Source organism: Cavia porcellus, unplaced genomic scaffold (genome assembly GCF_034190915.1).
Source record: "Cavia porcellus strain 051 isolate PalLab524CR breed Dunkin Hartley unplaced genomic scaffold, mCavPor4.1 scaffold_1, whole genome shotgun sequence".
In the NCBI taxonomy this organism is placed as follows: domain Eukaryota; kingdom Metazoa; phylum Chordata; class Mammalia; order Rodentia; family Caviidae; genus Cavia; species Cavia porcellus.
In genome coordinates, this window is record NW_026947484.1 from 220298326 (window position 1) to 220326162 (window position 27837).

A 27837-nucleotide genomic window follows, 5' to 3' on the forward strand; every position below is an offset into this window, starting at 1 on the left:
TATTTCTGATTTAGAGCCAACAATATTTATATGATAAAAAAAGCAGGAACAACATACTGTAATAGAAGAAAGATAGAGCACATAAGAATGAAGGATATGAGTTCTGGTTTACACACACACACACACACACACACACACACACACACACACACACAGAGCTTTGCTTATTGTATCTAGAAATTAGAAATAGGCTGGTGAATAATACATATGGATGTAATTTGCAAACAGTAGAGCAAAACAAATATGTAAGACATTATTTATAATTAAAGCCAGCCCTGTTTGGCCAACAAACTGCAGACCCACTGGTGACTTTATGCTCTTGATTCCAACAGTATGTTAGGCTGGTACAATGAAAACATCAGAATCTTATAGAATGCTGAGGCAGCCTTAAAGTTACAAAGTTACATTTTGGAAAACACAGAGATGAAAACTACATACTTAATATACTTGTTTTTCAATTATTCCATAAATATTAACTATAAAAATTATTCTTAAAAAAGTACATCTTTTATCACAGTAAACCACAGGTCTGTAAACTTTTGCTGCATGACCAGATAGTAAATATTTTAGGCTTTGGAGCCAAGATAATCTCTTTTACAATTCTTCATCTTTGCTATGAACAAATACACTTGTATGGATGTATTCTAATAAATCTTTATTTACAAAAACAGATGTGAGATTTGATCTGAAGGCCACAGTTTATCATTCATGTTAAATGAAAGGAGTTTTATTAGTGCCTTAGCTTACTAGAAAAGATTCTAGAAGAAAAGATCTTACATGAACATGCTAATAAAAGTGATTATGGATTCAGTTTACCTAAATTTTACCTACTGCTTCTCAAAGTTTCTCTTTTTTTATCATCTTAAACCTTACTAGTAAACTGAATATAAGTACTTCTGCATTCAGCAGATGTAACACATTCTAAAAATTAAGATTACATTGATAGTCAAATTTATTAAATTTCTATCAATCTAGTTGATTTTAATATTTTAAATTAATAATACTGAATAAGAAATCATATAAAACAATGGGTCATTACTTGGTATGTGTTAATAAGATTTAATCTCAGAGTAAATCTCATTGTTACACGGAAGGTATTTAGTTCACAACAAAAAAAGAAGAAAGAAAGAAAAGATAAAGCAGCAGCCAGATTAATGGAAAATAGACTGGGCAGCCCACTAAGGGCAAGTCCAGCATGATCTATGCTTCCAAGGTAATTATGAAACTCTCAGAGAAGGATCAATATTACTCCCCTATGAAATTTGGAAAAATCACATTAATGAACCTCAAATCGAGGATTAACGTCAAACAGCCTGCTTTCATGTGATTCTTCATGGGTACAGATCGATGTAGGGGAGAAGAGGACAGCAGAAGGATAGCGAGGGGGAGGGGGAGGGGGGAAGAGGAGGAGAAGGAGGAGGGGGAGGGGGAGGAGGAGGAGGAGGGAGAGGAGAGGGAGGGGTAGAAAGAGGAGAAAGGAAGCGGGAGGGAGGCAGCAGCGTGCAGAGCAAAACGTGTTCTTTCTGCATCCTGCTGTGGATCACCAACTCCTGGACACTTCCATTTCAAAAGAGACGCAGAGAAAGTGTAATTTGATCAGAACAAGTTGATTACACATACCCTTAGAAGCAGAATACTAGAAGACCTTATCATATACATACATTAACTGATTAGTATATGAATATTATGCACATTACATGATCTAGGTAAACTTGCTTGTATAAATAATAGCCAAGGCTGTTATATAATTGGGAAATGATCTTAAGAATCTGTACTAGGTGGTTAACTGTTAATTTTTCTTAGTTTTTGCAGAAGTGCAAATGGGAAGAATAATACTTTCTTTATTTCAGTTCCTAAATCGAGATACTCTACACATGGCATGCTAGGGCAATGCTTCCCAGGGTCTTCACCCTGCCTCTTAACCAGTGTCAGGCTAGTAATAGAAGGTACAGACTTCACTAGGAGGAAGGGATTACAGTCTCTCCTAAGAGGGCAGGCACTAGGCTTACTCTCATTTAACCCAAGCAAGGGCAGCTTCCAAAGACTTTTTCATATTTTACTCTGTGTGTGTGTGTGTGTGTGTATGTGTGTACGTACTTTAGAACGTGGCAGACCAATGAAACTACCCATCATTGCCAAAAGTTAGTTGTGAGATTTTGTGAGTGGAGCTCCCCCTGCTGACCACAGAGTACAGAAACAGATCTGTCGGAAAATAGTTTTTACTTCAGAATTGGGTGAGGAAAAACGAGTTTCCTGAGGGATAAACGAGGACCTGCCCGAAAAAAGCTAACATCAGAGGGATTTGTGCCTAAGAATGTTACTAGGAGCATTAGACAGTCCCATAGAAGGGTACATGTCATGCAAATTAACACTGAGGAAAGGATAAAAAATTACTTTATTATTGAATCTTCCTCACCTCTTTTAAGTATTTGCATTTCATGAGGCGGGGGGCTAAGGATGTCAAAATTTAACCACAATATAACCAGAAAGAATATTGTCAAAATATAACCAAAATGAGTAGTAATTAAAAATATATTTCTTATTTGTGTTTTATAGCCCTACAATATACAAAGGGCCCAAAATGTAATCATGTATATGTTTTCTTATTCCAAGGATATTTGCCTTTGCTTTAAATTAAATTCATTTTATTTGGGCTTTCTTATAACTAGCATTTTTTTGACTTGTGGAATTTGTATATCATGACTTCTCAAGTCAGAAGAAAAGGACTAATCTGTTTTTTATTATTTGAAGAATTCTTTGCCCATTTTAGAAATATGACATTGCTTTAGCATGTGTTTTCAAACAAAATGGTATCTTAAAGTAGATGTTATTATAATTTATTATTTTCAAAGCCACCAGATTTGGCGAATTCATTTATGAAATCTGCAGTGAAGTCTAACTACATTTAAAACACACCTAGAGAGAAATACACAATAATAAACAAGAACAGCTGCTCCACTACTTTCTAAATACATTTTTCAGAGACTGTGGCTACCATGACCAGTGATCAGTCATATTTTGAAAAGCCCCAACACATTAGATACAGAGGTATATTAGCATTTACGCTTCCACAATCCAATGTGCTTACCACAGGTGACAGTGGCCATTCATAGGTGCTCTAGTAATAGCTTTTTCACCTATTGTTTTTCCTGAAAAATAAAGATAGTTTTACTTAGTACCTTCTTGTGAGTTAGTAGAAGGTAAATTCTTCAATTCAGGAGTTCCTAAAATGGTCCCAGACCAAAAGCACTAGTATCACCCAGAAACCATTTAGAAAAGCACATTTGTGCTACAGTCACAAACTTGGGACGGTTAGTCAATCATCAACTTGTGTACTTCCAATGATTCCAATGAATGCTCACATGTGAGATGGACTAAATTAGCTGATTTAACCAAGTCTAAGAAAAGTCATTCAATTATTATCTAAAACCTTAACATAAAATTTTTTAAAAGAAAGTCAAGCAACAATTACTGAGTAACTAAGTCCTTTACTGTGTGAATAAATGAGAATAAAATGTCAAATAAGACACATTTCGTGCCCTTTATGGCTCAGTTCAGGAGGCAGCATATATATAAACAAGCAATGAAGCCTCCCTGAGAAACTCTTGCCCAATCCCTAAACACTGGGCAGACCCGGATATAAGTGATTTTCCTCAAATTATTTTTACTTAATTTTAAAATGTTTATTGGTCTGGAGATATAGCTCAGAGGCACAAGTGCCTGACGGGTAAGTTCAAGGTCCTGAGTTTGATTCCTGGTACAAAAACTAAAACAAAAAACAAAACAAAAACAAACAAACAAAAAACTCTTTTACCACATGAAACTTCCTTTGGATAGAAGGTATCTAATGCTTTAGATACTTTCTTCCTTTGGATAGAAAGTATCAAAATGCTTGCAATGAAACAATCACATTTTGAGACTCAAAAATGGCCCTATTTTGTTGTAAGCCTCTTTTTTATTCCTCTGCTGCATTTCTTCCTTGAAGACACTATCCTTTATGTTTTTATACATACATCATTGATACAATCTTTAAAAATAATGACAATTTACTCTAAAACCATAATCTTATTTAACTTGTTAAATAATAATAAAAAACTATCCATTAAGGAGTATACTATGGAGAAATCTACATAAATTAGAAAAACTTAAAAATATTTTAATAGTAACTAATACTACATTGAAGACAAATATTAAAGGAGTTAGTGATTTTTAAATGTTTAAAAACTTCCTTGCTAATAATAAAAACATAAAAATGAAATCAACATTTTAAATATATTGTCAGATGAATAAAACTTTCAGCATTCTTTCATAGGCATAAAGTAGAGGTAACTTCATCATTATCAGAATATAAAAGGGACCTGGACAATATACAGACTTCTTCGAGGCTGATGCCTGAAAGGAAAGATATTTCTCTTATAGAATAGTATCTTGTGAACTTTTTAGCCTTTCATATTAAGGCTCAAAATGGGGGCAACGGGAAACTGTTGCATACTGCTCACTTAATTATGAGTATAGTGCTATAATGTTCCTTTAAATATAAGATTTCTATTTCAAATGGAATACAAGTAACAGTCAATTACAATATTTCAAAAAATATTGTATAATTATATACTCATTGTGAGCTTTTAAAAAGAATTCTAAACTCCCTAGTGATCAAAATTTTCCTTAGCTTAACTATTTCAAATACTATTATGAAAAAAGCCCCATTAGCTCCTCTTCCTCCCTCAGCAGTCAGCACTGGTCCGGATCCCGTTCTCAGCTCCGGGGCACTGGGTCATGACCTTTCCATGTCTTCATATACAGAATGACAGCTGATGTCTCTTTATTAACCTTTCCACACAATAAATTCCTTAGTGTGACACTATCTTAAATAATATTTATGTCCTTCCTTATCTCCCCCCTCTGCCTCCCTCTAGCCCTAATTTCAACATTGCTCCTGGACATAAGAATTCTAAAATGATATTCCTTAAATGAATAAAGAAAAGGAATCCTTTTTAATTTATTTCAATGTCTGCACAAACACATCTGAGGCATTTCTCTTTTTCCTTGGTACTATAAACTATCTTTTGCTTTGGTACTATAAACCAAAAATATATTCTATTTTAATCCTATAGCTCCATTCTTGCTCCTAAATTTCCTCCAGACTCTATTCTGTTTTCACTACTTTGTACATAAACTCCCACTTTAACATAGCAATTCAGAATGATCTGACCAATGGGAAACTGTTGCATCCATAAAAAGGCTTCCCTTGATGAAGCTCCAGCCTCTGCTGTTACAGCCTCCTTTTTGTTACACTGCTCTTATCACCCTCTACTTCAATAATAGTTTATTTTAGTAGGGGTTGGGGATTTAGCTCAGGGCATAAGCACCTGCCTTGCAAGCACACAGTCATGAGTTCGAACCTTGGTACCATTAAAAAAAAAGTTTATTTTAGTTTGCTTCCTTTAGAAACAGATGATTAAATAATATGGCCTTCTACACAAAGTCATAAGTTTCCCCAGTCTATTTTGAGACCGTATCTATTCAGCTAATTTTTTGTTTTGTTTTTGAGACAGTGTCTTACTACATTCTTCAGGCTGGCCTTGAACTTATTACTTAGCAGAGGCTGGGCTTGAACTCAGTGATCCTCCTGCCTCAGCCTCCCAAACACTGTGATTATGCATGTCCCACCATGCCTGGTTTTTGCTACCTTTTTACCTGCAAGCATAATGCCCAGTGGAGGACACGTGCTTAAGAAAGTAATGCACTTAATATTGATGAATATCAAAATTTTATATGGTATACCTTGATTTTCTCAGTAAACAGGAAGATAAATTCCTTTGTTCTCTTTGGTTAAATGTTTATTTTTTTCTTAACGTTAAAAAAGTCTCATTTCTGGAATGTCAGTGTGCATATGGGGTTATAAAATGGACTGCTACACAAAAACTGTCCCATAAAGCTGATGATGAATGTGTACAAAATATGACAGGAAGTAAAGCATGGGGTAGAGGTCACTTAGCAAAGAAATCGCCAAGCAGAAGGAAGGAGTATCACGAAGAGTTTTATAAAACTCCCTTTGTAAAGGTGAAATTGATAGGGAATTGACTCTTGTTTATTTCTCACGATATCTTAGAGCAAAAAAAGTTTGAAATGGAGAGGCTTTGAAATAAAAGGAAGGTGAAAAGAATTGTGGTACCAAATTTTTATGCTGAAGTTCAGAGAGATGGTGGTTAGAGGTTTTGTAAGAAAGCACTGTAACATTCATCGAGAGTCAAGTTGAAATATAAGGTAACAATACTAAAACCAAAATTAACATGCTGGCTGGGTTTTTTTTGTTGTTGTTGTTATCATAAATTTCAAAAATGTACAAAAAGTATAGATGACAGCATAATGGGGCACCACGTACTCATCATTTAGTTTAAACAATGATCAATTCAAGGTCAATTTTGTCTCATCAAGATACGTGTTGAAAAAACACAAACTGAAGTCTGACAGGTACTTTCTTGGTAGACTCTGGAGTTCTCCATTTCAGGAAGGAAGATGTGCTAGCTACTTAATTGTGGCAGATTACTACTGGAGACAACTGTCCTCTGCCTAATATTGTTCTTCAAATACTGTACTGCCAGTATCTTGTCTTTATGCAATTTTATAAATATTAAAGGGTGATAGATTGAGTTATGTCTGTAGCCTAATGTGCTCAGATGCTGTATTTTAAAGGATTACATACTTTAGTCCTAAAAACTTTTTTGTGGTGTGCAATCAATCAGGCCACACCTGATCTACTGGTACCTCCAGAACAGGGGCATTTGCCATAAAATACTGGTAACAAAGTTGATGGGCCAACTTTGATGGGAGAAAGCACCTCCCTTGGGTGTTACAGTATCACTCTCAGCTAGTCAACCCTAGATGAAGAGGAAAGCTAGAATAGCTCCCACGCTTCTGCTAAAAGCAGGCCAGTACCGGCTGCTGTCGAAGGTATTTGGTGGAGCAGAAAAATGAGCCCTGGAATTTACAAGCCTTTGGATTAAAACCCCGGGTAAGTCATTTCTAATGGTGGACACTGGACCTTGCTCTTTCTTCTTTCTTTCTTTGGGCTCTTTGGGTGTATTCTGGAATTAGGACATTTGTTTTTTTACAAGCTTGAAATTCTGGAGGAACTATGGTACAAAAAAAATATAGTAAGAAGAATCACACGTATGTTAAGGAGCCAGGGTGTTTGAGAGGTCTCTACTGTAGTCTGTCTCTAACAATGGGGAATATTAAGTCTGCACTATCAGGGAACCCCCAGGGGAGTTCTGGCTGACTACAGTTATAAACTTTTGACTAAGAAAATGATGATTTATTATTGTAATATGGCATGTACCTGGACATACTCTCTGATATAATGCAATTAATTAGTGTGTTCTTATAGCTTGACTGTTAATTTGTGTTTCTGATATTGTTGATGTAATATAATTGTTTTATGTGGTTTGCTTATGCTAACTAACTTGACACAGACTAAAAGCAAATCTGATAACTGGCAGCAATGGTCCCATTGGATACTTAGCTAAATGAAGGTCTCCAGAACTCAAGAGAAGAATGGATGCTCTCTCTGGGTGACCCTGAGTGACTAGGGTATTAATAGAGGTATCAAGGTAACTGCCTTATGAAGTAGCAGAGGAAACCACCTCAGAAAACCACCCTGTTCCCAGGTTAGGAAGAAATCAGTTCATCTGGGAGGTACACACAAGGGTGTGGTCACCATATACTTTAAGCTACTTTACACCTTTTGGTGTTTGTAGCTTTCTAGTACACACATAAAAAAGAAAAAAGAGAATATCCAGCCTATTGGTGCTGCTTGGAGAAGGAATCCTTATAAGCAATACATTCTGACCAAAAATATCCCCCAGCATATATTTGCTTTAGCCAAGAGACAATTTAACAAATTTAATTCTAAAAACAGTTTTGCGGAAAACAATTCAAAACTCATTAAAATAAACTGTTCCAAAAGTTTTAAGGTAACTTAAAAGAAATAGAAAAAATGGAAACCCACTCCTTTCACTTCACGATTAAAGAAATAGTCTTTTTGGTGACCAGTAATCAGGATGTGGAGGCTGAAAGTCAGGGGAAAAGGGCTAAGAGAGTACACAAACCCTCACCCTCTAAGATCAGCCAGGACCCAGGGGATGACAGGGCACCTCAAAAGATTCTTGTAACTCGCTTGAGTCACCTTTTCTCCAAATCAGGGGGACTGTGGAGACGCCAGAGAGGAGTTAAGATGTACATATTCTACAAAGAGGAGGGTAGGTAGAAAGGGGCACATCCCCGACACTTCCAAGGAGAGTCCGCTGGTTAGCAAGACTGGCAGATGACACAATGATAGTGGGAAAAACTAAAGAAGCCAAGAAGCTACTAACAAGAACCAAAAGTAATCTGTGAAGAGCATGAATGGACCCTAACAGAGGAAAAAGAAAAGGCTGATTTTTTTCCCCCAAATGGGGGGTCTAGCTACTAGGTCCTAAATACCCAGTAGAGAAGTATAACCAAAGGCAAATGTGTTAATACAGGACAAAATAAATGCCATATATAGACAATTAGAAGAAAAAGACAACGGTTCTTTTAAATAGAACTCCAGATGTGAGCGGCACTTCAGGAATTCAATTGTCATTTTGTTCCCTTTTCTTGCAGTAGTTTACCAGCTGACAAGAAAACCTGCAAAGCCAGGTTGGCCAGCATCCTAATTCTTTCCAGGCCAAGAAATGGATGAGAATTACATAGGTAATCACTTACGAAGTATCCAACTGAAACTGTTAATACAGGTTTATTACCCCTGCTTTTATCTTACACAGCTCATCTTTATTCAATGCTAGGACACCAAGATGAGAGTAAAGTATTTTCAAGATTGCAGGGACTTTCAATTGTTCGCTTTTACAATATCCTGTTTCAGAAACCCTGGAATATCACTAGGTCATCAGTCACTGTGTTCTAAATTTTCAGTAACCTAGGATTCCAGAAAAAGCAAAGCCTTGTGCACAGATCCTCATGACAGAATTGAAGCTGGCCCCAAAATAAGAGCAATTATCTCATGGGAACTGGGCTGTCCCTTTCACGTAAGTCATAAGACCTGCTCCAAAGCCACCTCCCAGAACCAGTCCTGAGATAACGGTCAACAAGACTATGCCCTGACCAGGATTTCCTACTGTTATGGCTTATATCTAGATCTTCCCCCAAAGCCTTTGGGGCCTTTGGGAGGTGGCTGTATCATGAGTATGTGACAATGGATTTTCGCTGTGGATTAACTGGATTAATCCACTGATTAGTTTAGTGCAGTTACAGGAAATAATGGGAAAACCCACACCAGGTATGTGTGGCCCCAACCAACAGGTTTGTAGCCTTAATGTAATAAGAAGGGAAAGGAAGACTCGCTGTCTCACGACCTCCTACCAAGAACTATTTCTTCTCTGCCATTCTGCTCTGCCTTGGAACCAGCCAACTATGGACTTAAACCTCTACAAACTGTGTGTCAGGTATTTTGCCCCAACAATGAGAAAGCACTGTAAGTGGGACACCTACCCTCATGCAAATCCCTGAGCTATGCAAACCCTAACCCTTACTTTTGTTCACATTTTCCATAAAACCTTAAAGTTTGTTAGTCCCTCAATGATAGATCTTGAACCTGTTTACATGTCATTCCTGATATGGAAATGTTGATTAGAGCTCTTTTCCTGTCCTTTACCACTGTTCATCTGGTCTCTCTGATTGGCATTTTGGGATAGAATCTGGTCTGTGCAGACTCCCTGAGCTGAGCTTTCAAACTAAAACGCGAGCAATAGTTTTCTAGTGGAATTGCCACTAGAAAATACTCTATATTGACAAAATACTTACCAATATTAGCATAATGTTTCTTGTCTTGTGTGTTTGCAGACAGCTCAAACATGTCTCCATAAGCCCGAGCAAACCGCCACACAAATTCTATTTCATCTCTAAACTAAAAAGATAGAATTACACGTTAGGTTAAGTCGGTAACTTATCCAGACCACCCTTGTCTTTCACTATGCTTTTAAAAATTTGGGTGGAGATTTTTAAAGTTTTTAAAAATTTTATCAGCAGGCAACAATTGTACATCTTCATGGGACACCATGTAATGTTTTAGTACACGTATGTGGTATGTATTGATCAGCTCAGGATACTTAGGGTTTAGGCAACGCATTTGGTCTGGCTAAGTTCTCAAACAAAGGTTAATTTAAATTGTACATGGAGAAAAAAAGAGGCTTATTTCTTCCTGGGATATTTTCAGTCCCCATCACCTTTTAAAAATGGTGGTGGTAAAAAGAAAGGGCTTTTCAATTCAGGTCCAACAATAAACATTGCAAAATGACCACTGGTAGAAATAGCTTTACATACTAATGGCTGTCATACTGATAATAATTCCCCAGAGAAAATGCACTATATGCCTTGGCCTAATGTCTTATTCTTTATCAGTTATAAAATAAGTCTTAAGTATACAACATAATAAAAAATTAGATAAAATTAAAACCTATAAGGTTATAGGTTTGGCTCCTATTTTTGTTATCTTAAATGAGTCTGATTAGTTCTTATATTTACTTTTTAAAGAGTTTATCCATTTTACAGAACAATTTCACATCACTTACTTAGGTTATGTGATCATGATGCCATTTGTATGGTCATAATGTAAATGGGATAATAGATTAAGTGCATCCCCAAGCTGTTGTCAGGCCCTCTTACCTTTTCTTTGTGGTCACACAGTAGTTCAAAACTCTCCATCTTTCCAGACTCAGTCATGCGTAAATGGTCTGCCTTTTGAAGAAGGATATCTAACTTCAGTTCCTCTGTATGTGTGTTCAATGCCGTATGCACTGGAAAACTCTGTTCTTCTGTGTCAGTATTAGCTGTAATATACCTAAAATTGCAAAAGCAATTATCAACTCTTTTGAAAGCCATCCATAATGGGTAGAGTAGTCCTTTTAAAATGTCAGTAAAATTATGCCACTTTTATGCTTGAAACTGTCATGGTGCTGAATGCCACACAGAAAAGAAGACAGTCCACAACTATGCCAGTGATGGCAAACCTTTCAGTGCTTCAGTGATGCAAACATCCTGGTGTGGCACACATGCCACAGATTTGTTACCTCTGCTTAGGCAACTTGCTCTCCAACCCTAATACCTCTCTGACCTCATTTCTCACTATTAACATTCATTCAGGACAATCCAGACTCATACATGTTCCGTGAGCCTAATAAACACACTCCTGCTTGAGGGCCTTTACTTACTTTTCTTTCTGATGGAATGCTCTTCTCCTAGCCACGTAACCCATATCCTCACCTCCTTAGAGTCCTTGCACTAATGCCATTTTTTCAGTCTGGCCTATTGAGACATTTCTATTTAATACTGTAACCCCCACCCTCCCTTTCCCTGCAATCTCTCTTATCGTTCTTCACTTTTATCCCTACAGCATATATTGTCTTTTAATATGCCATCTAAATCAGTAACATACTACACATGCTGTTATTTTGCTAGTGTCCACTTCACTAGAATGCATGGTCCCTGATGGTAGAGTTTACTAATTGATGTATCAAGAACCCAGAACAGCACCTGGCATGAGGTACATATTCACTGACTAGAGCTGAATTGATAACTCAGAGTTATAGGAACTCACTGGTACTCAAAAATATGTGTGCATTTATTTGCACATATGTATTTAATTTTTAAAAATTAATATTATACTTCACACTCATTTTTGGTGGCATACAATGCAAACTATATTAAAACACTGCTTGTTCTAAAAACATTTTGAATTTATTTTATCTCTTAGAAAAAAACTTAGGAATTATTATTTCTGATCTTGGATTAGGTAAAAGTTGTCTTAGATATTAATACCACAAGCACAAGTGATAAAAAAAAAATAAATTCTATAAATACAAAAAACTTTTGTGTTCCAAAAATTCCACCAAGAACATGAAAAGATAATCCACAGGGCGGGATAAAATACAAATCACATACCTGGTAACAGACTAGATAATGAACCTTTACAATTTGATAAAAAACACAAATAACCAACTTAAAAATGCAATTCTGCAAACAAATGAAAATCACCAAATTACACTTTATCAGGGTGAACTTTAGAGTATAGAAATAATATTCAATAAAGCTGTTAACCTTTATAAAAATAAACACCTAAATAGTACTATAACCATTAAATAAATCAAATCAGAAATACATGTCTACTCTTTTTCTCCTTCCTCAGTTTGACTTATTCAAATTTTTCAATGAAATTAATAAAGAGGGAACACCCCTCAGTTCATTTTATAAAGGTGATTTAACTGATTATCAAAATCAAACACAGATATTATAATCAAACATTGAAGGTTAATCTCACACATAAAGATAACTACAAACATCCTCAATAAAATATCCACCAACAACTGCAACAAATATAAAAGAATACATCACAATCATATTGGATTTATTATGGGACTTGTAAGCACAGATGATGCTAAAAATTTCTCTAGCACAACAGATAAGAAAAACTATAGACATGTCAGGGGTCTTTAAAAATCTTTTGGTCAATAAATTCCTGTTTAACTTCAAGTCTAACAAACAAAAGCCCAACAACAAAAACACATGTAAACAAGAAGTAAAAGGGAGTTTCAAACTTGATAAAGGACTTATGCTAAAAACTAATACATGTTATACCTAAATTAACAAAGATTTATGATTAATTCTTGAAAATCAACTGTGCTTCTAGACTTTATAAAGCAAGTTAGAAAATGTAATTTTATATAATATAGGATTTATAATGGTAAGAAAAATATAAGTTAGCCTATGGAAAAAAATTCTAATGGCATATTTATGACATTTCTAGAGAAAAATTACAATGTATATCTAAAACATTAAATATTACTTTAGTAAGTAGAAAAATATCTATGCCCAGGGAAATTTAGCATTAAAACAATTTCATATGGTCCCAAGTTAATCTATAACTTTTAAAATACTTCTTAAGCAAAATCCTAGTGGGATTTTTCTATGGAGCTTACCTGACACCACAATTAATATGACAGAACAAGTATATGAAGAGTCAAGACAGTTTTGAAGAACAGATATCAGGCCCATAGAATAAAGGACTGCACTACAGAAATTAGGTCTACATGGTATGGGCAGAGTATTAAGCAAATTGCCCCCAAAAAACAAAAGAGAAGAATTAGGCTAGACTCTTTCTCACATTAAAAATACTTAAGTGTGAGAAAAATTGCTCTCCTACTTTGGACATAGATATTTATTTATAAATAGATCTCATAAAATGATGAGAAAGTTCTTAAAGCCAATATATTTATTTTGTCTTTTTCTTTTTCACCGGTACCAGGGATCGAACTCACGACTGCACACTTGGAAAGCAGGCGCTTATGCCGCTGAGCTAAATCCCCAGCCTCTGAAAACCAATTTTAAAAAATGGGGCATGTCCAAATATTAGAGAAAATGTAATTATACCTATTATATCTTTGAATTAAAGATTAGATGACTATTCTCTACCCACTCAGAAAAGGCATTTCATAGATTATCTGAACAGGGCAACTACAAATTTAAGATTTTTCCAATAGCCTTTTATCAAGTCTGGAGTTCACTTTATAATGTTTATTATAAACATTTCCCATGTGCTTTTCTGGTCCTATTTTTGTCTAATTTAAATAAGAACTTGTTGTAATCAGGGGTTACAAGGAGAACAATGACATACAGGACACTGAATTTATAATACTATTTTATAAATACAAGATACTAAATACAAGAAAGTGCAGGAAATCTGTCCACAACACTAAAGACTTAGAAAACTCATCCAAGGACCTGGATGGCACAGTAATGTCCTGTATGAATCCAGCTGAAGACCTACATCTCATGACAATGCCTCCTATGAGTCCAACTAGAGGCCTAGAGACCATGAGAAATGACTTGTCATAAGACTCTTGTCTTATGTATCTACACTAGGAAGGCCCAAAGGTCAGCGGTGGACGCCAGAAAGTCTATGTCACACTGTGCTAGTAGGTTGAGGATTCTACACTGGAGCCAAGCAGTGACACTCAAAATAAGTACTAGGGCTTCCCCAAAAAGTACCACAGCCATCCTTGGCCACAATGAGGTTCTGAGTTCCTGCAACGGTAAGAATGTCAAGTACAAATCAGTAAGCCAGTATGACAACTTCAGGAGATTAAGCAGCATACATTCATCTCTGGAGCCAGGAAACGATGTTCAGAGTAAGAACCAGAGCTCCTCTAAACTGAATTACAGCCACTCTCAGTGACAAGGTCCTGAGCTCCTCCAATGATAATAGCCAAATTCATATCGGGGAAGCTAGTCATGACAAGCTCCTCCAGAAGAATCAATGGCTCCAACACTACTTAAGAGAACCCATAATGCCTAACTTGCTCTCTGTCTCTCCTATGCTGGAAACTTTCCTTGGGTGGGCTATCTGCACTCAGCACCATGCCAATTTAATTCAACTGATATTAAGTTGATCGCCAGTTTTTAATCCATAACAGAACTGTAACGTGTTCCCTATCCAATTCTGCATGGTCAACAACTTGCTGGCACAGCAATAGTGACATCTCTGAAGGTATTGTTGAATTATTTATAAAGCCAATGCTATTTACTGTAAAAATAAAGTTGTCTATTTACAGAAGTTTATCAGTAGTGATTTTCATGGGAAGATGCTTATTTCCCCTCCAGAATACTGACGGTTCAATAACAGACTGACTGAAATAGCTTCATGGAAGATCCAGAAACTAGCCAAGGATTTATAGCAACCAAACAAATATCCAATAAATAAGACACATTTAAAATGGTTGCAAATGCCATGGTGTTTTGCTCACATTTGCCACATCACTTCTTTGGTGTGGTATGGCCAGGAGAAAGATGCTGGATGCCTGGCTTCTTGCTCAGAACACAAGGAAAAGAGCAGTCTTGTCTGCAATATTATGAAATATTTAGGTGCGTCCTGAACACTGGTTTCTGCTTTGCTTTACTCAGAGTCTTCAAGACAGAGGGGGATAGTTTAGGTATGTTGGAGGCTGCTGAAAGAGGTAATGGGCACTAGGACACACGCAAGGAACAGGGCACCTACAGACACACGAGTGTGCAGGTCTAACAAATCATAGGAATACAACAGAATATATTAACTGACCAAAAAGATGCAGGGGTGAGACTCTGAGGGAAATTAAAATAGTCATGTATATGGGGAAGAAGGAAGGGGTGGGAAGCACATACACCTGCAGGACCAGAAAAAAAATGCACGCTCAAAAAATATTTCCGACTTTAACCTTCCACACTAAGTTGATTCGTGAGGCTTTCTTTGTAGAGCCATTTTAAGCAAGACTTGGAGGGGTGGCTATTGTTTCATATTCCCTCCAAGGACACTGAGATCTGCCTGGAAGAGAGAGGGAGAGAGGGACTTTAAAGGCTGTGTAGAAGAGCCTGCGCCTTCAGGTGGCCCTGTAGTTGATGACACTGGCACGACAGATGAGACCATCGACTTGCAAGTAGCCAGTGCTGATGCTGAGGAACTGTGGAGAACACTCAGAGGAACTGTCACAGGGGAACTTCGGTAACTTCTGGCTGAGCAATAGGGAATGCAGCTGAGGAGCTTTCAGAAGAGGAGGAGAAATGTCAACAATCAGTACAGCATAATTCTTTTGAAATAAAGGAAATCTTTAAAAAAAAAATGGCCAGAGCTACAAACCTTTGTAGAGAAGACCCACCCAGAGACAGAAAAGGCCAATTGTTGCATTCACTTGCTTAAGGAAAATGTCATGTCATTCTACAGAATGGTGTTAAAGACAGAAGCGGACCACCTTAGACTGATTTTTAGTTCTGAAAGTTGAGAGCTAGTGAGCCAAAGCAGGTCTTGGTGCGCTACAGACTCTCCCAAGGAGAGAAGGGACACCAAGGAGCCAGATTCCTCATGTTAGTGTGGAGAGGACTTTCCTTCCAAACAGTAACCACCTTCCCTTTCATCCTCCCTCTTGCAAACCAAAGATGTCAACTTGAATGGTGAGTATAGTAAGAAATTGTTGTTTCTGGTAAACTAGGCACATTTTGTAACTTTTTGGTGAATACTTTTTGGTAATTAGGAAATTTACTGGTGTTTCTGGTAAATTATGCATATTATATAACCCCTTTCAGTATGGAAAAGTTAGTTAAGTTAGTTTGGGTTGTTTGCAACACATTATGGACATTTTCTTTATTTCTTATGTTAAAAATAGTCTCGACTTAGAACCAACTTTCATTACAGTCAGCCCTTGTGAACAAATAAAGTTTTTAAGTCAAGGATCCAGTGTGTATGAACTAAAAATTGATAGAATTGAAGGAGGATATAGCAACACAATTATAGTAAAAGACTACAATGTTCCAATTTCAATAATGGATAGAACAGCCAGGCAGAAGATCAACAAGGCAAGAGAGGATATAGAGTACTATAAGCCTATGTGGCCAAACAGATACACATAGGCTGTTTCCTAGTGATAGCAAAATACACACTTCTCTGCATTGCATGTAGAACATTCTGCAGGCCAGATCATGTGTTAGGCCATAAAACAAGTCCTAATGAATTTATTTTTTTTTATTTTCTTAGTTCTAATGAATTTAAAAACACTAAAGTCATTTGGACTATCTTTTCTTTTTTTTTTTTTTTGTCTTTTTCCTTTTTATCGGTACCGGAGATCGAACTCACAACTGCCTGCTTGCAAGGCAGGCGCTTATGCCGCTGAGCTAAACCTCCAGCCCCCTATCTTTTCTGATCATAATGAAATGAAACAAAGCCAACCTAGAAAAAAAATCCTGGAAAATTCACTGATACGTGAAAATAAAATAACACTCTTAAATAGGCTAAAGAACGAATCAAAGAATATTGTGAGTCAAAAGTAAATAAAAAAATATACTTAAATTTATGAGATGCAGCAGAAGTAGTGATAAGAGGAGATTTATAGCTGTAAAATTTACAATAAAAAGGAAGTTCCCAAATCAACAGCCTAAATTTACACATTAGGAAACTACACAAACAAACAAACAAATAACCACAATAACCTCAAACACAGCAAAAAGAAAAAAATTAGAACAGGAATGAATATTTTAAAAAAATCAGAAAAACAACAAAGTCAAGATTTTTTTTTTTAAGACAGACTCTCACTATACAGCACAAGCTGGCCTCGAACTCCTGGAACTCTTCCTTCCTCAGCTCAGGAGCACTGCGATTACAGACAAGTACCACTACACCCAGCCAGGAATCTGTTCTCAAGAAAGATCAACAGAATTGTCAAACTTTTGTGTAGGCTGACTATGGGGGAAAAAGTAGGGTCAATTATAATAAGAAACAAAATGGAGGGGGACACAATGTTGTTTTATGGAAATAAAAAGAATTATGAGTTGTATGTCAATAAAATAGATAGCTTAAATGATAAAATTAAAAATCCCTCATAAATCCTGTACTAAATCAGGAAAAAAAAAAAAAGACAAACCAGAAAGTGTAAACCAATCTATAACTGATAAGGAGACTGAATCAATAATTACAAACCTCTCAGAAAATGAAAGCCCAGAATTAGATGTCTTCTTTTTTTTTTTTAAAGAGAAAAAAGAAAAGACATAAAAAACAAAGCAGTAAAAGGGTACAAGTAATACAGAATTTCAAGAAAAAAAATATACAGTAAGAAATCACTAGTTAATAGGTTACATATTGTCTTCCTAGAAACAGTTGTCCAAATTATAAAATTATAGCATATAAAGTGGACATTCATACAGTGAGATTGGAGACAGTTCCATTCAGTGATCCAACAAAAGCTCAGTAATATGGTTTTCCATCCTACACTCTCGAACATACCTGCGGTTACATCCCTTAGTCCACCTTCCTTTCCTCTCTTTTTTACAATAACAATTACACTTTTTGGGAATTAGATGTCTTCTATGTCAAATTCTATCAAAGTTTATAGAAAAAAAATAACAGCAGTCCCTCTTAACAACTGAGGAAATCTTCTAAAACAATTGAAGAGGAAACAATTCCAAACCCATTTTACAAGATCACCATTATCATGACACCAAAGTCAGGGAAAGACATTGTAACAGAAGAGAGCTACTGGCTAGTATCCTAAGTATGAAAAAAATTTGCAAAGGCCAGCAAGCAGAAGCAAAGACATTAAAAAGACTATATGACCAAATAGGACCTATTTTGAGAATGCAGGATGGCTCAACATATGAAAATTAACTAATATAATATATTAACAAACCAAAGTCATGGGCAGAGCAATTAGATAGGCAGAGGAAATAAAAAGCATAAAAACTGGAAAGGAAGAAGTAAAAACTACCCTTTTACAGACAACAAGATCTTATATGAAGAGAAAAAAGATTGCAAACATACAAAACTTTAAGTATTAATAAACAAATTTAGCAAAGTTGCAGTACACAAAATCAACAAGCAAAAATAAGTTATATAAAAAGGAAATTAGAAAAATTCCACTTATAATAACATCAAAAGAATAAAATAAGTTGAAAGAGTTGAAATATATGTACACTGAAAACTAAAATATTGTTGAAAGAATTTTAAAGACAGAAATAGAAACATATCCTATTGTTCACATATTTGAAGATTTAATATTGTGAAGATGTCAGCATTACACAAAGTGATCTACAGATTCAATATTTTTAATATTCTAATAATTTTTTATAGAGATAGAGAATTTTATTTGGAAATTCATTTGAAATCTCAAGACATTCTGAGTAGCCAAAAATCTTGGAAAAGAAGAACACTGTTGGAGATCTCACCCTTTGTGATGTCAAAATTTACTATAAAGCTACCATAATCAAAGCAGTGTGGTAATGGCACAATGAAAGTCATGTAAACCAAAGGAATAGAATACAGAGCCCAGAAGTAAGGATACATATATAGTCAAATGATGCCAATATCATTTAATGGAAAAAGAACAGTATCATTAATAGTGTTGAGAAAACTGCTATCTATATGCAAAAGAATGAAATTAGATCCTTACATAACATCATGCTTTAAAACTACCATGAAACGACTTAGCAATGAATTTTTAGATATGACACCAAAAGCACAAGCAATTAAAGAAAAGTACAGATAAACTAGAAAATATCAAAATATGAAAGTTTATCCATTAAAGAACACAACTGACAGAGTAAAAAGGCAATCCACATACTGGGAGAAAATATTTTCAACTCATATCTTTGATAAGGGATTAATATCCAGAACATTTAAACTCAAAATACAAAAAAAAAAATCTGACTTTTTTTTTCAGGGATAAAACTTACAACCTTGCACTTGCCAAACAGGTGCTTACGCCATTGAGCTAAACTTCCAGCCCTGCAAAAATGTGATTTTTAAACTGGATAAAGGACATCTCTCCAAAGAAGATATACAAATGGACAATAATCACATCAGAAGATGTTCAGTATCATTAATTATTAGGGATATGCACATCAAAACCAAAATAAGATATCACCTTATATCCATCAAGATGTTATTATAACAAAAAAGTTAGCAAAAAGTTGAAATTAAAATCTTATGCAGATATGGTAGGAATACAAAATGGTACAGCTACCACAGAAAACAATGTGATGATTCCCCAAAATATTAAAAACAGAATTACTATGTGACCCAGTAATTCCACTTCTGGGTATAGACCCCAAAGAATTGGAAGTAAGATCTCAGAGAGGTATCTGTACACACATCTTCATAACAGTATTATTCACAATAACTCAAACATGGAAGCAACCCAAAGTGTCCATTGGTCTCTGATAGGTAAAACGTGGTACATACATACAATGGGCTATTAATCTGCCTTTAAAAAAGACATACTGGCCTATGCTACAATATGGATAAACCTAGAGGACATAATGCTAAGGGAAATAAGTCACTTAGACTAGTCAAAATCACAGAAAGAGAATGATGGTTGACAAAGACTCAGAGGGGGAGAGAGATCGAGAGTTGCTTTTTAATGGGTCCAGAGTTTCAGTATAAGATGAAAAGATTTACAGAGACAGATAGTGGGGCTGGTTATTCAATAATGCAAATGTACTTAATGATGCTAAATTACACACTTAAAATGATTACAGTAAATTTTATGTGCATCTCATAACTTAAAAAAAATAAGGTTAAAAAATTTTAAAATACAGGTCAAAGAAATGGAAATTATAAACTTAAAAATAACATCTTATACTAATGATACAGATTGGGGCAGCATTTTGCTATGATAAATTGAAAATAATGCAAATTTCCTTCTACAAAATCTAATTGTATTCTAACCTAAGTATTTTCAATTGCTTATGTTCGTATTTTACTCAGTTATTTTGACAAGTATAAGTTTTGCCTAATAAAAAAATCTAAAATATACTAAATTTTAAAAATACAATTTTGGGACACTGATACACATATTTTAGAATTCTGATTTCATTTCAACATTCTCTGAGTCCTCAGATTTATGCACATAGGAATGTATATTAAAATTATTTAATTAAAATATCTAGTTTCTAAATATTCTATATATTTCTATTATAGTATTCATATTTTTTCTTATTTTAATAAAACATCTGTCAAGAGGATGTCTGGCATGGGAAACGTAGTTAGTAAGGCTCATATAAGTGAAAATGTGTCAACTGATCAATATAGTATAAATAAGATGGGAATGGTATCTCTAATAATTACTGTAGGATAAAAGAAAGCATTTTAATCAAAGAATATTATTGCATTTAAACAACATATACAACAATGGTTGCTATTATTCTCAGACCACAAAAGTATTATAATACTGTACTTAGAAATTCTAGACTAGCCAGTTTCTAAGCAGTGATCTGAAAAAGGCCTAAAATGGGTGAAGGATTAATCCCGGATCATCTTTAAGGTCCATATTTCAGTAATATCAATAGACTAACTTTCAAATTTACAGCAAGTAAACTTAAACTTCAATCTAGGAATCTTTTTCCAAAAATGCAGTGAAGTTCAGTGAGGGGAGGGTAGCGGGCAGTGTTTCTACAGACATCTGAGTACGCTTGGCAGGAAAACTTGACTTAAACTGCTGTTCTAAGAAGGAAGAACATCTGCGATGACCTGATTTTAGGAATTTCAGTAGATGAAGGTTTGTCTTCCACTTGAGACAAGACAGCAAAGTTTTCCTCTTCAGTGATGCCTGCGGTAGATTCATTCATGGATGGGATATAGCTCGGGCTTTTAGAAAATATTTCTATTTCATTTAGATTAAATATGTCTTGATTATTCGGCTGAGTATCAAAAAAGCTGGCAGTCCTATTACAGGCAACTCTGCTTAGTTTACAGGAAGAAAAATGTGTATTGGATCTAAAAGAATCAAAATAATTTGAACAAGATTGTCCATCACTGACGTTTGTGTCTTCTTCAGAATCGAAGTCAGCTCTACTTTGACACCAACAAAGCAAAGACTTGCTTTTCTGAAGTCTAAAAAATAAAAACGGACTTTTTCCAGAAAAACTTGAACTAGTAGATGGACTTGACAAACAGGATGATTTTCTACTTCTTTTGGGTGTACTGACTGCGTATGTTGCAGAAGGATGATATGGATTAAGACCAAAAGAAATATTTGGCTGTGACACAGAAGAGACTCCATGATGCTGGGGGTCTGATGCAAACTGGTCTTCAAAACAGTCTGACTGGAAGCTCTTGTCCTCTTTGCAGCAGCTAGAGTGAAAAAAGGGTCAAATGAGGGGAAAAATATGAAGCAAAGTGGAGACCAGCCAAATCTCCTGAGCAATAATATCTACGTTACCAATATGGACGCAACGGGGAGTAAGAAAACAGGGCAGCTAAAGGTGATGGCCACACAGACATCCCCCAAAGAATGCAAGTATACGTAGAAAGTTATCTCTACCTACAGGTACCTGCCCACACTATTAACAGGAAGAGAAACTGAAAGACTCGTGGAAGCAGGAAAGCACCAGAAGGACTGCAGAACTAAAGGATCCCCAGAAGAAAAAGAGAACTTCTGATTTTTTTTTTTTTTTGGTCTTTTTCCTTTTTATCGGTACCAGGGATCGAACTCACGATTGCCTGCTTGCAAGCAGGCACTTATGCCGCTGAGCTGAATCTCCAGCCCAGAACTTCTGATTTTAAAGAATACGAGTCACAACATCTGTTTGGGACTATGAAACTACTGTATTTATAGAAGTTAAGCAAAATTAACATATCGTGTTGACTCACTGTACTTAAAATATTAATTATGAATGAAACAGAATCTCTCTGTGGGGGACATTTCAACTAAATATATCAGATATTTGGTTATAGTGGGGAAAATAAAAGCATGTAAGTCTGATTTATGAGTATTTGTAATTTTTTAGCACATGCAGCATGAAACATGAAACACTTTATTTTTTGCAGTACTGGGGAATGAACCTAGGTCCTTTACACAGAGCTACATTCCCAGTGCTTTTTAAACTTTTTATTTTGAGACAGGGTTTTGCCAAGTTGCTAAGCTATTTAAACTGGGTTCGAACTTGTGATTCTCCTGCCTCAGCTTCTCAGAATGTTGAGATTACTGACATGCACCATCATGATGGCTTTTTTGTTTTGTTTTCAAAGGGTTACCTTAAGCATTTTCCCATATTGAGTTTAATCCAAAGTAAATCTTCCTTTCCCTTCTAAGCCATCATCCTTAAACCATGAAATGCCCTGCGTAGGTGGAACAGGCCAGAAGACTGAATAGTTAAGCTGCTGGTGGAATTAACATGACAATAACAGACTGTGATGACAGCACACTCTAGAATCTAATGACATCAATTTAGAATAAAATTATTCTGCGGCTCAACTTTCTGCAAAGCCATGTAATTGTGGATTTTATATTTCGATTTCATTATGTTCAAGGAGTCAGATAACAAATCAAAGGGTGAAAAAAATTCCTGGCTGAGGGCAACAACATACATAACAGCTGCATTATTCTTTCCTTAAGATTCTCTCTCTCATCAGCATCTTTCTAAACCCCTGATTCCTGGATGCATCCTTCTTTCACTTAACCATTCTCGCCCCAGGTTTCTATATGTCCTCCAGTGATACAGGAAAGCTACGGATATTGGTCTGAATGATATGATAGGCGGAGAAGTTTAAAAAGGAGCAAATGTCATTGCCCCTGCTACCTGAAGTTAAACAGCCTTTGTACACGGTGACAGTAAAGCATGCCACTTGATTGTCTGGAGCACATGCAGATTGTAGAGATTTGTTATGGCACTGGTTTTACTCTTAGAACAATTTATATTTATCTAGTGATGGGGTTAACAATTACTAGAAAAGAAACACTGTTTTTCCCTTTTTCAACCCAGTTTGGAGTACAATCTCTATGATAGCTATATATGTGTATATGTCTGTAGCCACTTACAAAATATCTTCTCAAATACTTTAAGATATGTGATAACTTTTTCCGAAAGGATCTATTGATATACTATCAAGAATAGAACATACAAAGCTTATAAAGTTTCTTGAGGAATTTTTTTTTTTTTTTTGCAACACTGTCTTGGCTTGCTGTTTAAAACATGAAAGGTGTTTCATGAAATATGTCTATCAGAAGCATTTGGCCACTGAGCTATCCCAAAGGAAATAAGGAAGTCATAACTAGATTTCAGTGCTGCCAGTCATATCTTGGAGATAATGAAAGTTGTGAGATCACTCCACTCCCTATTTGAGCAAATCTACAATTATCTACATACACACACACACACACACACACACACACACACACACACACAAAGTGTATGGGTATGCGTGTTTGAAGGATAAGGAAGATCCAGATTTGCCCAAACATTTGAAAAGAAATCTCATCTTGGGGTAGATAATAGCACTTACTAACATCCTGAGTAGTAACTTATCTAAATTTCTAGTTACTCTAAAATTGACCCTTTTTGCTTATTTTTAAGACAACCAAAATTATACTTACCTCAAGAGAAAGCCATTGCCTCTTAAAATGGCAAGTATGTAACACCTATTCCTCCTTTACTCTATTGTAACTATCATTATTCTATCAATTCCACGAACCAAGGCAGGAACATCATGGCAGGAAGGTGTAGTGGAGCAAAACTGCTCATTTTATGGCAACCAAGAAAGCCAGCACTGGGGAAAAGTGCCAGTAAGCTGCATCCCCTTGAAAGGCACACCCCCAGTGACACATATCCTAACAGGACACGCAGCATGAATATTGGTGGATTAACAACCCCATGACTCAGTCACCTCTCCAGGAGTCTCTTAATCCAGTCAAGTAGGCAATTAAGATTAACTGGCACACCATCAGTTATATTTACAACTTTTATGGTAATAGGGAAACTTACTACAAAGATAATGCAATGTAGGGAAAAGCTTAACCCCTCCTATGTTAGAGCTCCTTTATTAGTGGTGGCAGTTAAAAGACTTTACACAGTTAGTTCTCATGGTACGAGATAGTAAGTTGAGTATAACGGTTTCCCTAGTCTGTAGTGCTACCATTGTCTTTCTTCTACACGTTATTCTAATATTTAAGGTGGTTGCTACTAAAAGCGCCAGGGCCCACCTCATTTCATGAATTATTTCCTCCTTGTTCTTGTTTCTATTTCTGTTTTTTTTTTCTTTCCAAAAGAAGATATCGTATTGCATTTTTACCCTTTCATTCTGTATTGATTTCTTCCCTGTGGTATATAAACAAAGTCAAGAACAACTTAAGTTAAAAATAAAAATTAAAAAAAATAAAAAAGCAAAACATAAATACAAGCATTTGAAATGAAATATTCTTCTTGCTTAGACACTCTCCTTTCATTCAAAATCAAGGTTCTTCAAATAAGGGCCTACCATTCTGGTTCTCACATCCTTGCCTCTTATGCATCTGTGTAATCTGTACCAGGTTTATATACTTATTATCACCCAGTAACCGCTCTTATAAAGCTTATAAAAATTGACCTCCTGCTGAGTATGGTGGTCCACATTTTTAACCCCAGCAGGACACTTCTTAGAGATTGAGGCAGGAGGATATCAAATTTGAGGGCAGCCTGGGAAATTTTGTCTCAAAATTTTACAATGAGCAGGAAGGACATTGGGGACTTAGCTCAATGGTAAAGTATTTGTCTGGACGTACAAGGGCCTGGGTTCAACTCCCAGTACTGGAACAGGGGGACTTCTAAGTTTCCAAACACATGAAAAAAGATTCAGTCCTTATTTTACTTGGCTAAAAACATTAAAACTGAGAGCCCACTGTTAAATGTATTTTTCTGTTTCAGGAGTTGGCAAACTATACCCTGAGATCCTAACGCACTTGCCACTGGTTTTAGTAAAGTTAAGTTGAAACCCTGCCATATTCATATGATCTATGGCTGCTTTCATACTTCCATGACAGAGGTGAATAGTTGATAAAGACATGGCATGGTCCCCAGTGCCTAAAACTTTCATACAAAAAGTTTGCCTACCCTTTTTCTAATGTACTTCATAACATTTGATTCTCTTCTTCTTCTTGATGAAATAACTCAAATTTTAAACAATTTACTATAGATTAGACACAGTACAAAACACCTTCTTAAATTAGCTCATTTAAAATTTAAAACAAGAAGAAAGAAGTCAGGCTGGGCTTACAAGTTTGATTCTGCTTGAGTGGGAGAACCTGAGAACTACACCTCCGGACCCAGCTGCCACTCCAGACCACCCGCTGAACCTTGCACCGGTGCCAGGAAAAAAGAGAATTGTCCCACCTCCAGTCCCAGGCTTCTCCACAGGGTAAGAAAGTTGACAATCAACAGACTGATTGGATCAAGGAAGAGATCAACATCCAGGAGGAGAGTTTCACTTTCAGACCAAAGTCATGCCCCTCCACAGAGCAGGTGAGAGACAACCTTGGGAGACAGGCTTGGAGAGGGATCTCCTGGGATACCCTGGGTGGTCCTGAAGAAAAGGTTTTTAGTTTAGTGGTATTTTTAGTTCTGGCACTGCTACCAACATCCAGCAGAAATCAGTGCTCTGAATTACTGTAGATCAATATAAAGTGGACCTAAAAGTCTTCACTAAAATCAGAGAACTCTTTGTTTTGGTAAAAGGCTATTCATGAGTAGTTCTTAGGGTTTGTCAAATCCACTTGACATTTGATGCCAGTGCTGTTGCTGAATTTACTACCACAGACAAGGTAACACAGTAGTGGCTGGCAACTATGTCAATACCTGGATTGCCTGGAGGAATCATAAACAATATTGTGGCCTGTGCCTGAAGAACAGGACACTAGGCCAAAGAATTTGCAAATGCCAGCACAATAAACAAGCAAACAACAACAAAACCAAAACATAAAAAGACAAGACAACCAAATGTCTCCAAAACCTCCCAACTCCCCCAAAACTGGTATTGGGGCAGTGAAGGGGAGGAAATTATAAGCTACACAGTTGAGAGGTCTGAAACAGTACCAATGGAAGCAAAACAATTCTGTTAGGTGTAGGGGAAATTGAAAAAAGCTATAACTAGTCACATAATCAGTGAGTCTAGAGAATACACTAATAAACAATTAATGGAGTTAGAGAAAAAACTCACAACACGAATGCTGAGCATATAAAAAAATGGGAGAAAAGTTCCAAAGAGAAACTGAGGACATTAAAAACAGGACTGAAAGTATGGGCAGCAGAAAAAACCAGTATGAAGACAGAGTGTCAGACCTAGAGGACCTGGCTGTGGTAAATGGTTAATTAATGAGAGATACCTTAAAAACAACAAGGAACCATGGAAAATGGATCCAACAGTTCCTGGATGAATCAAAGAGAACTAATATAAGAGTAACTGGCACAAGTGAAAAATCAGATGACAGTGCAAAGGACATAAATAATCTGCTTGTTCAAGTAATAGCAGGAAACTTGCTGCACTTGGAAAAAGAATTTAATATATGTGTAAGTGAAGTATATAGAACCCTGAACAGCCATGGTCAGAATAAAAAACAAAAAACACTCCATGCCACATAATAATTAAAATACCAAAAACAGTATGAGAACAAAATCTCAAAGCCTACTAGAGAAAAGCAATGAAATATCTTTAAAAGAATGTTCATCAGAATTATAACAGACTTCTCAAAAGACAAGGAGAGTTTGGAACAAAGTCTTTCAAACTATTAGAGAAAACAACTTCTGATCCAGATTCTTATATCTTGCAGAATCATCTTTCAAAATTTATAGAAAGATAAGAATCTTCCATGACAAAAAAAATCATAAAAAAATTCATGATCATCAAATCAACACTTTGAAAAATTCCCAAGGATATCCAAGGAGACAATAAAACTAACAACACCAAAAGGTCCAACAAAATGAATACATCAGGTAGCAATTAAGTAAAGAGAAAGGAACAAAAGACAGGAATAAGTCAACACCCATCAATTGTAACTATCAATGTAAATGGACTCAATCCACCAATCAAAAGACACAGAAGAAAAGAATATATCAAGAAACAAAACAAATGGTATGCAATAGAAAAAAAAAAAACATTTAACACAAAAAGAAATTCATAGGCTATAAAAAAATAGAAAATGACTAGGTGTGGAAGCGAAGGCCAACCCCAGACCTCCAGCTCAACCAGGAAAAGTCCAAGAGAAAATAAGTAGAAAAAATTGTGTCCACCCATCTGAAATGAAAATCTGAAATGAAAGCAGGATGTGGTGGTGTACACTTGTAATCCTAGCACCTGGGAGGCTGAGGCAGGAGGATTGTTGTGAGTTCAAGACCAGTCTTGGCTACAAAGTAAGCTTAAAGCCAGCCTGAACTGCATAGTGAGACCCTGCCTCAATAAGACAAAAAAAAAAAAAAAAAAAAAAAAAAAAAAAAAATGAAGACAAGACTGTCTCAGAAAAAGAAAAAGGAAAAAAAATTTCT

General features: G+C 35.9%; 1 protein-coding gene across 8 annotated transcripts in view; it reads right to left on the reverse strand.

The window, feature by feature from the left end:
- Rmdn2 (regulator of microtubule dynamics 2) overlaps positions 1-27837 on the reverse strand; it is an 80336-nt gene that overhangs the window by 25441 nt on the left and 27058 nt on the right. For 5 of the 8 annotated variants that reach the window (XM_063229643.1, XM_063229638.1, XM_063229646.1 and 2 more), the window contains 4 exons: positions 21077-21679; positions 10705-10879; positions 9844-9946; positions 3089-3149 (listed from right to left, as the gene is read on the reverse strand). In XM_063229643.1, the coding sequence (XP_063085713.1) occupies positions 3089-3149; positions 9844-9946; positions 10705-10879; positions 21077-21679 (942 nt within the window). Of the gene's footprint in view, positions 1-3088; positions 3150-9843; positions 9947-10704; positions 10880-21076; positions 21680-22582; positions 27735-27837 lie in introns of those variants that run through there. The other 3 variants (XM_063229660.1, XM_063229662.1, XM_013155994.3) reach the window with 3 other exon arrangements.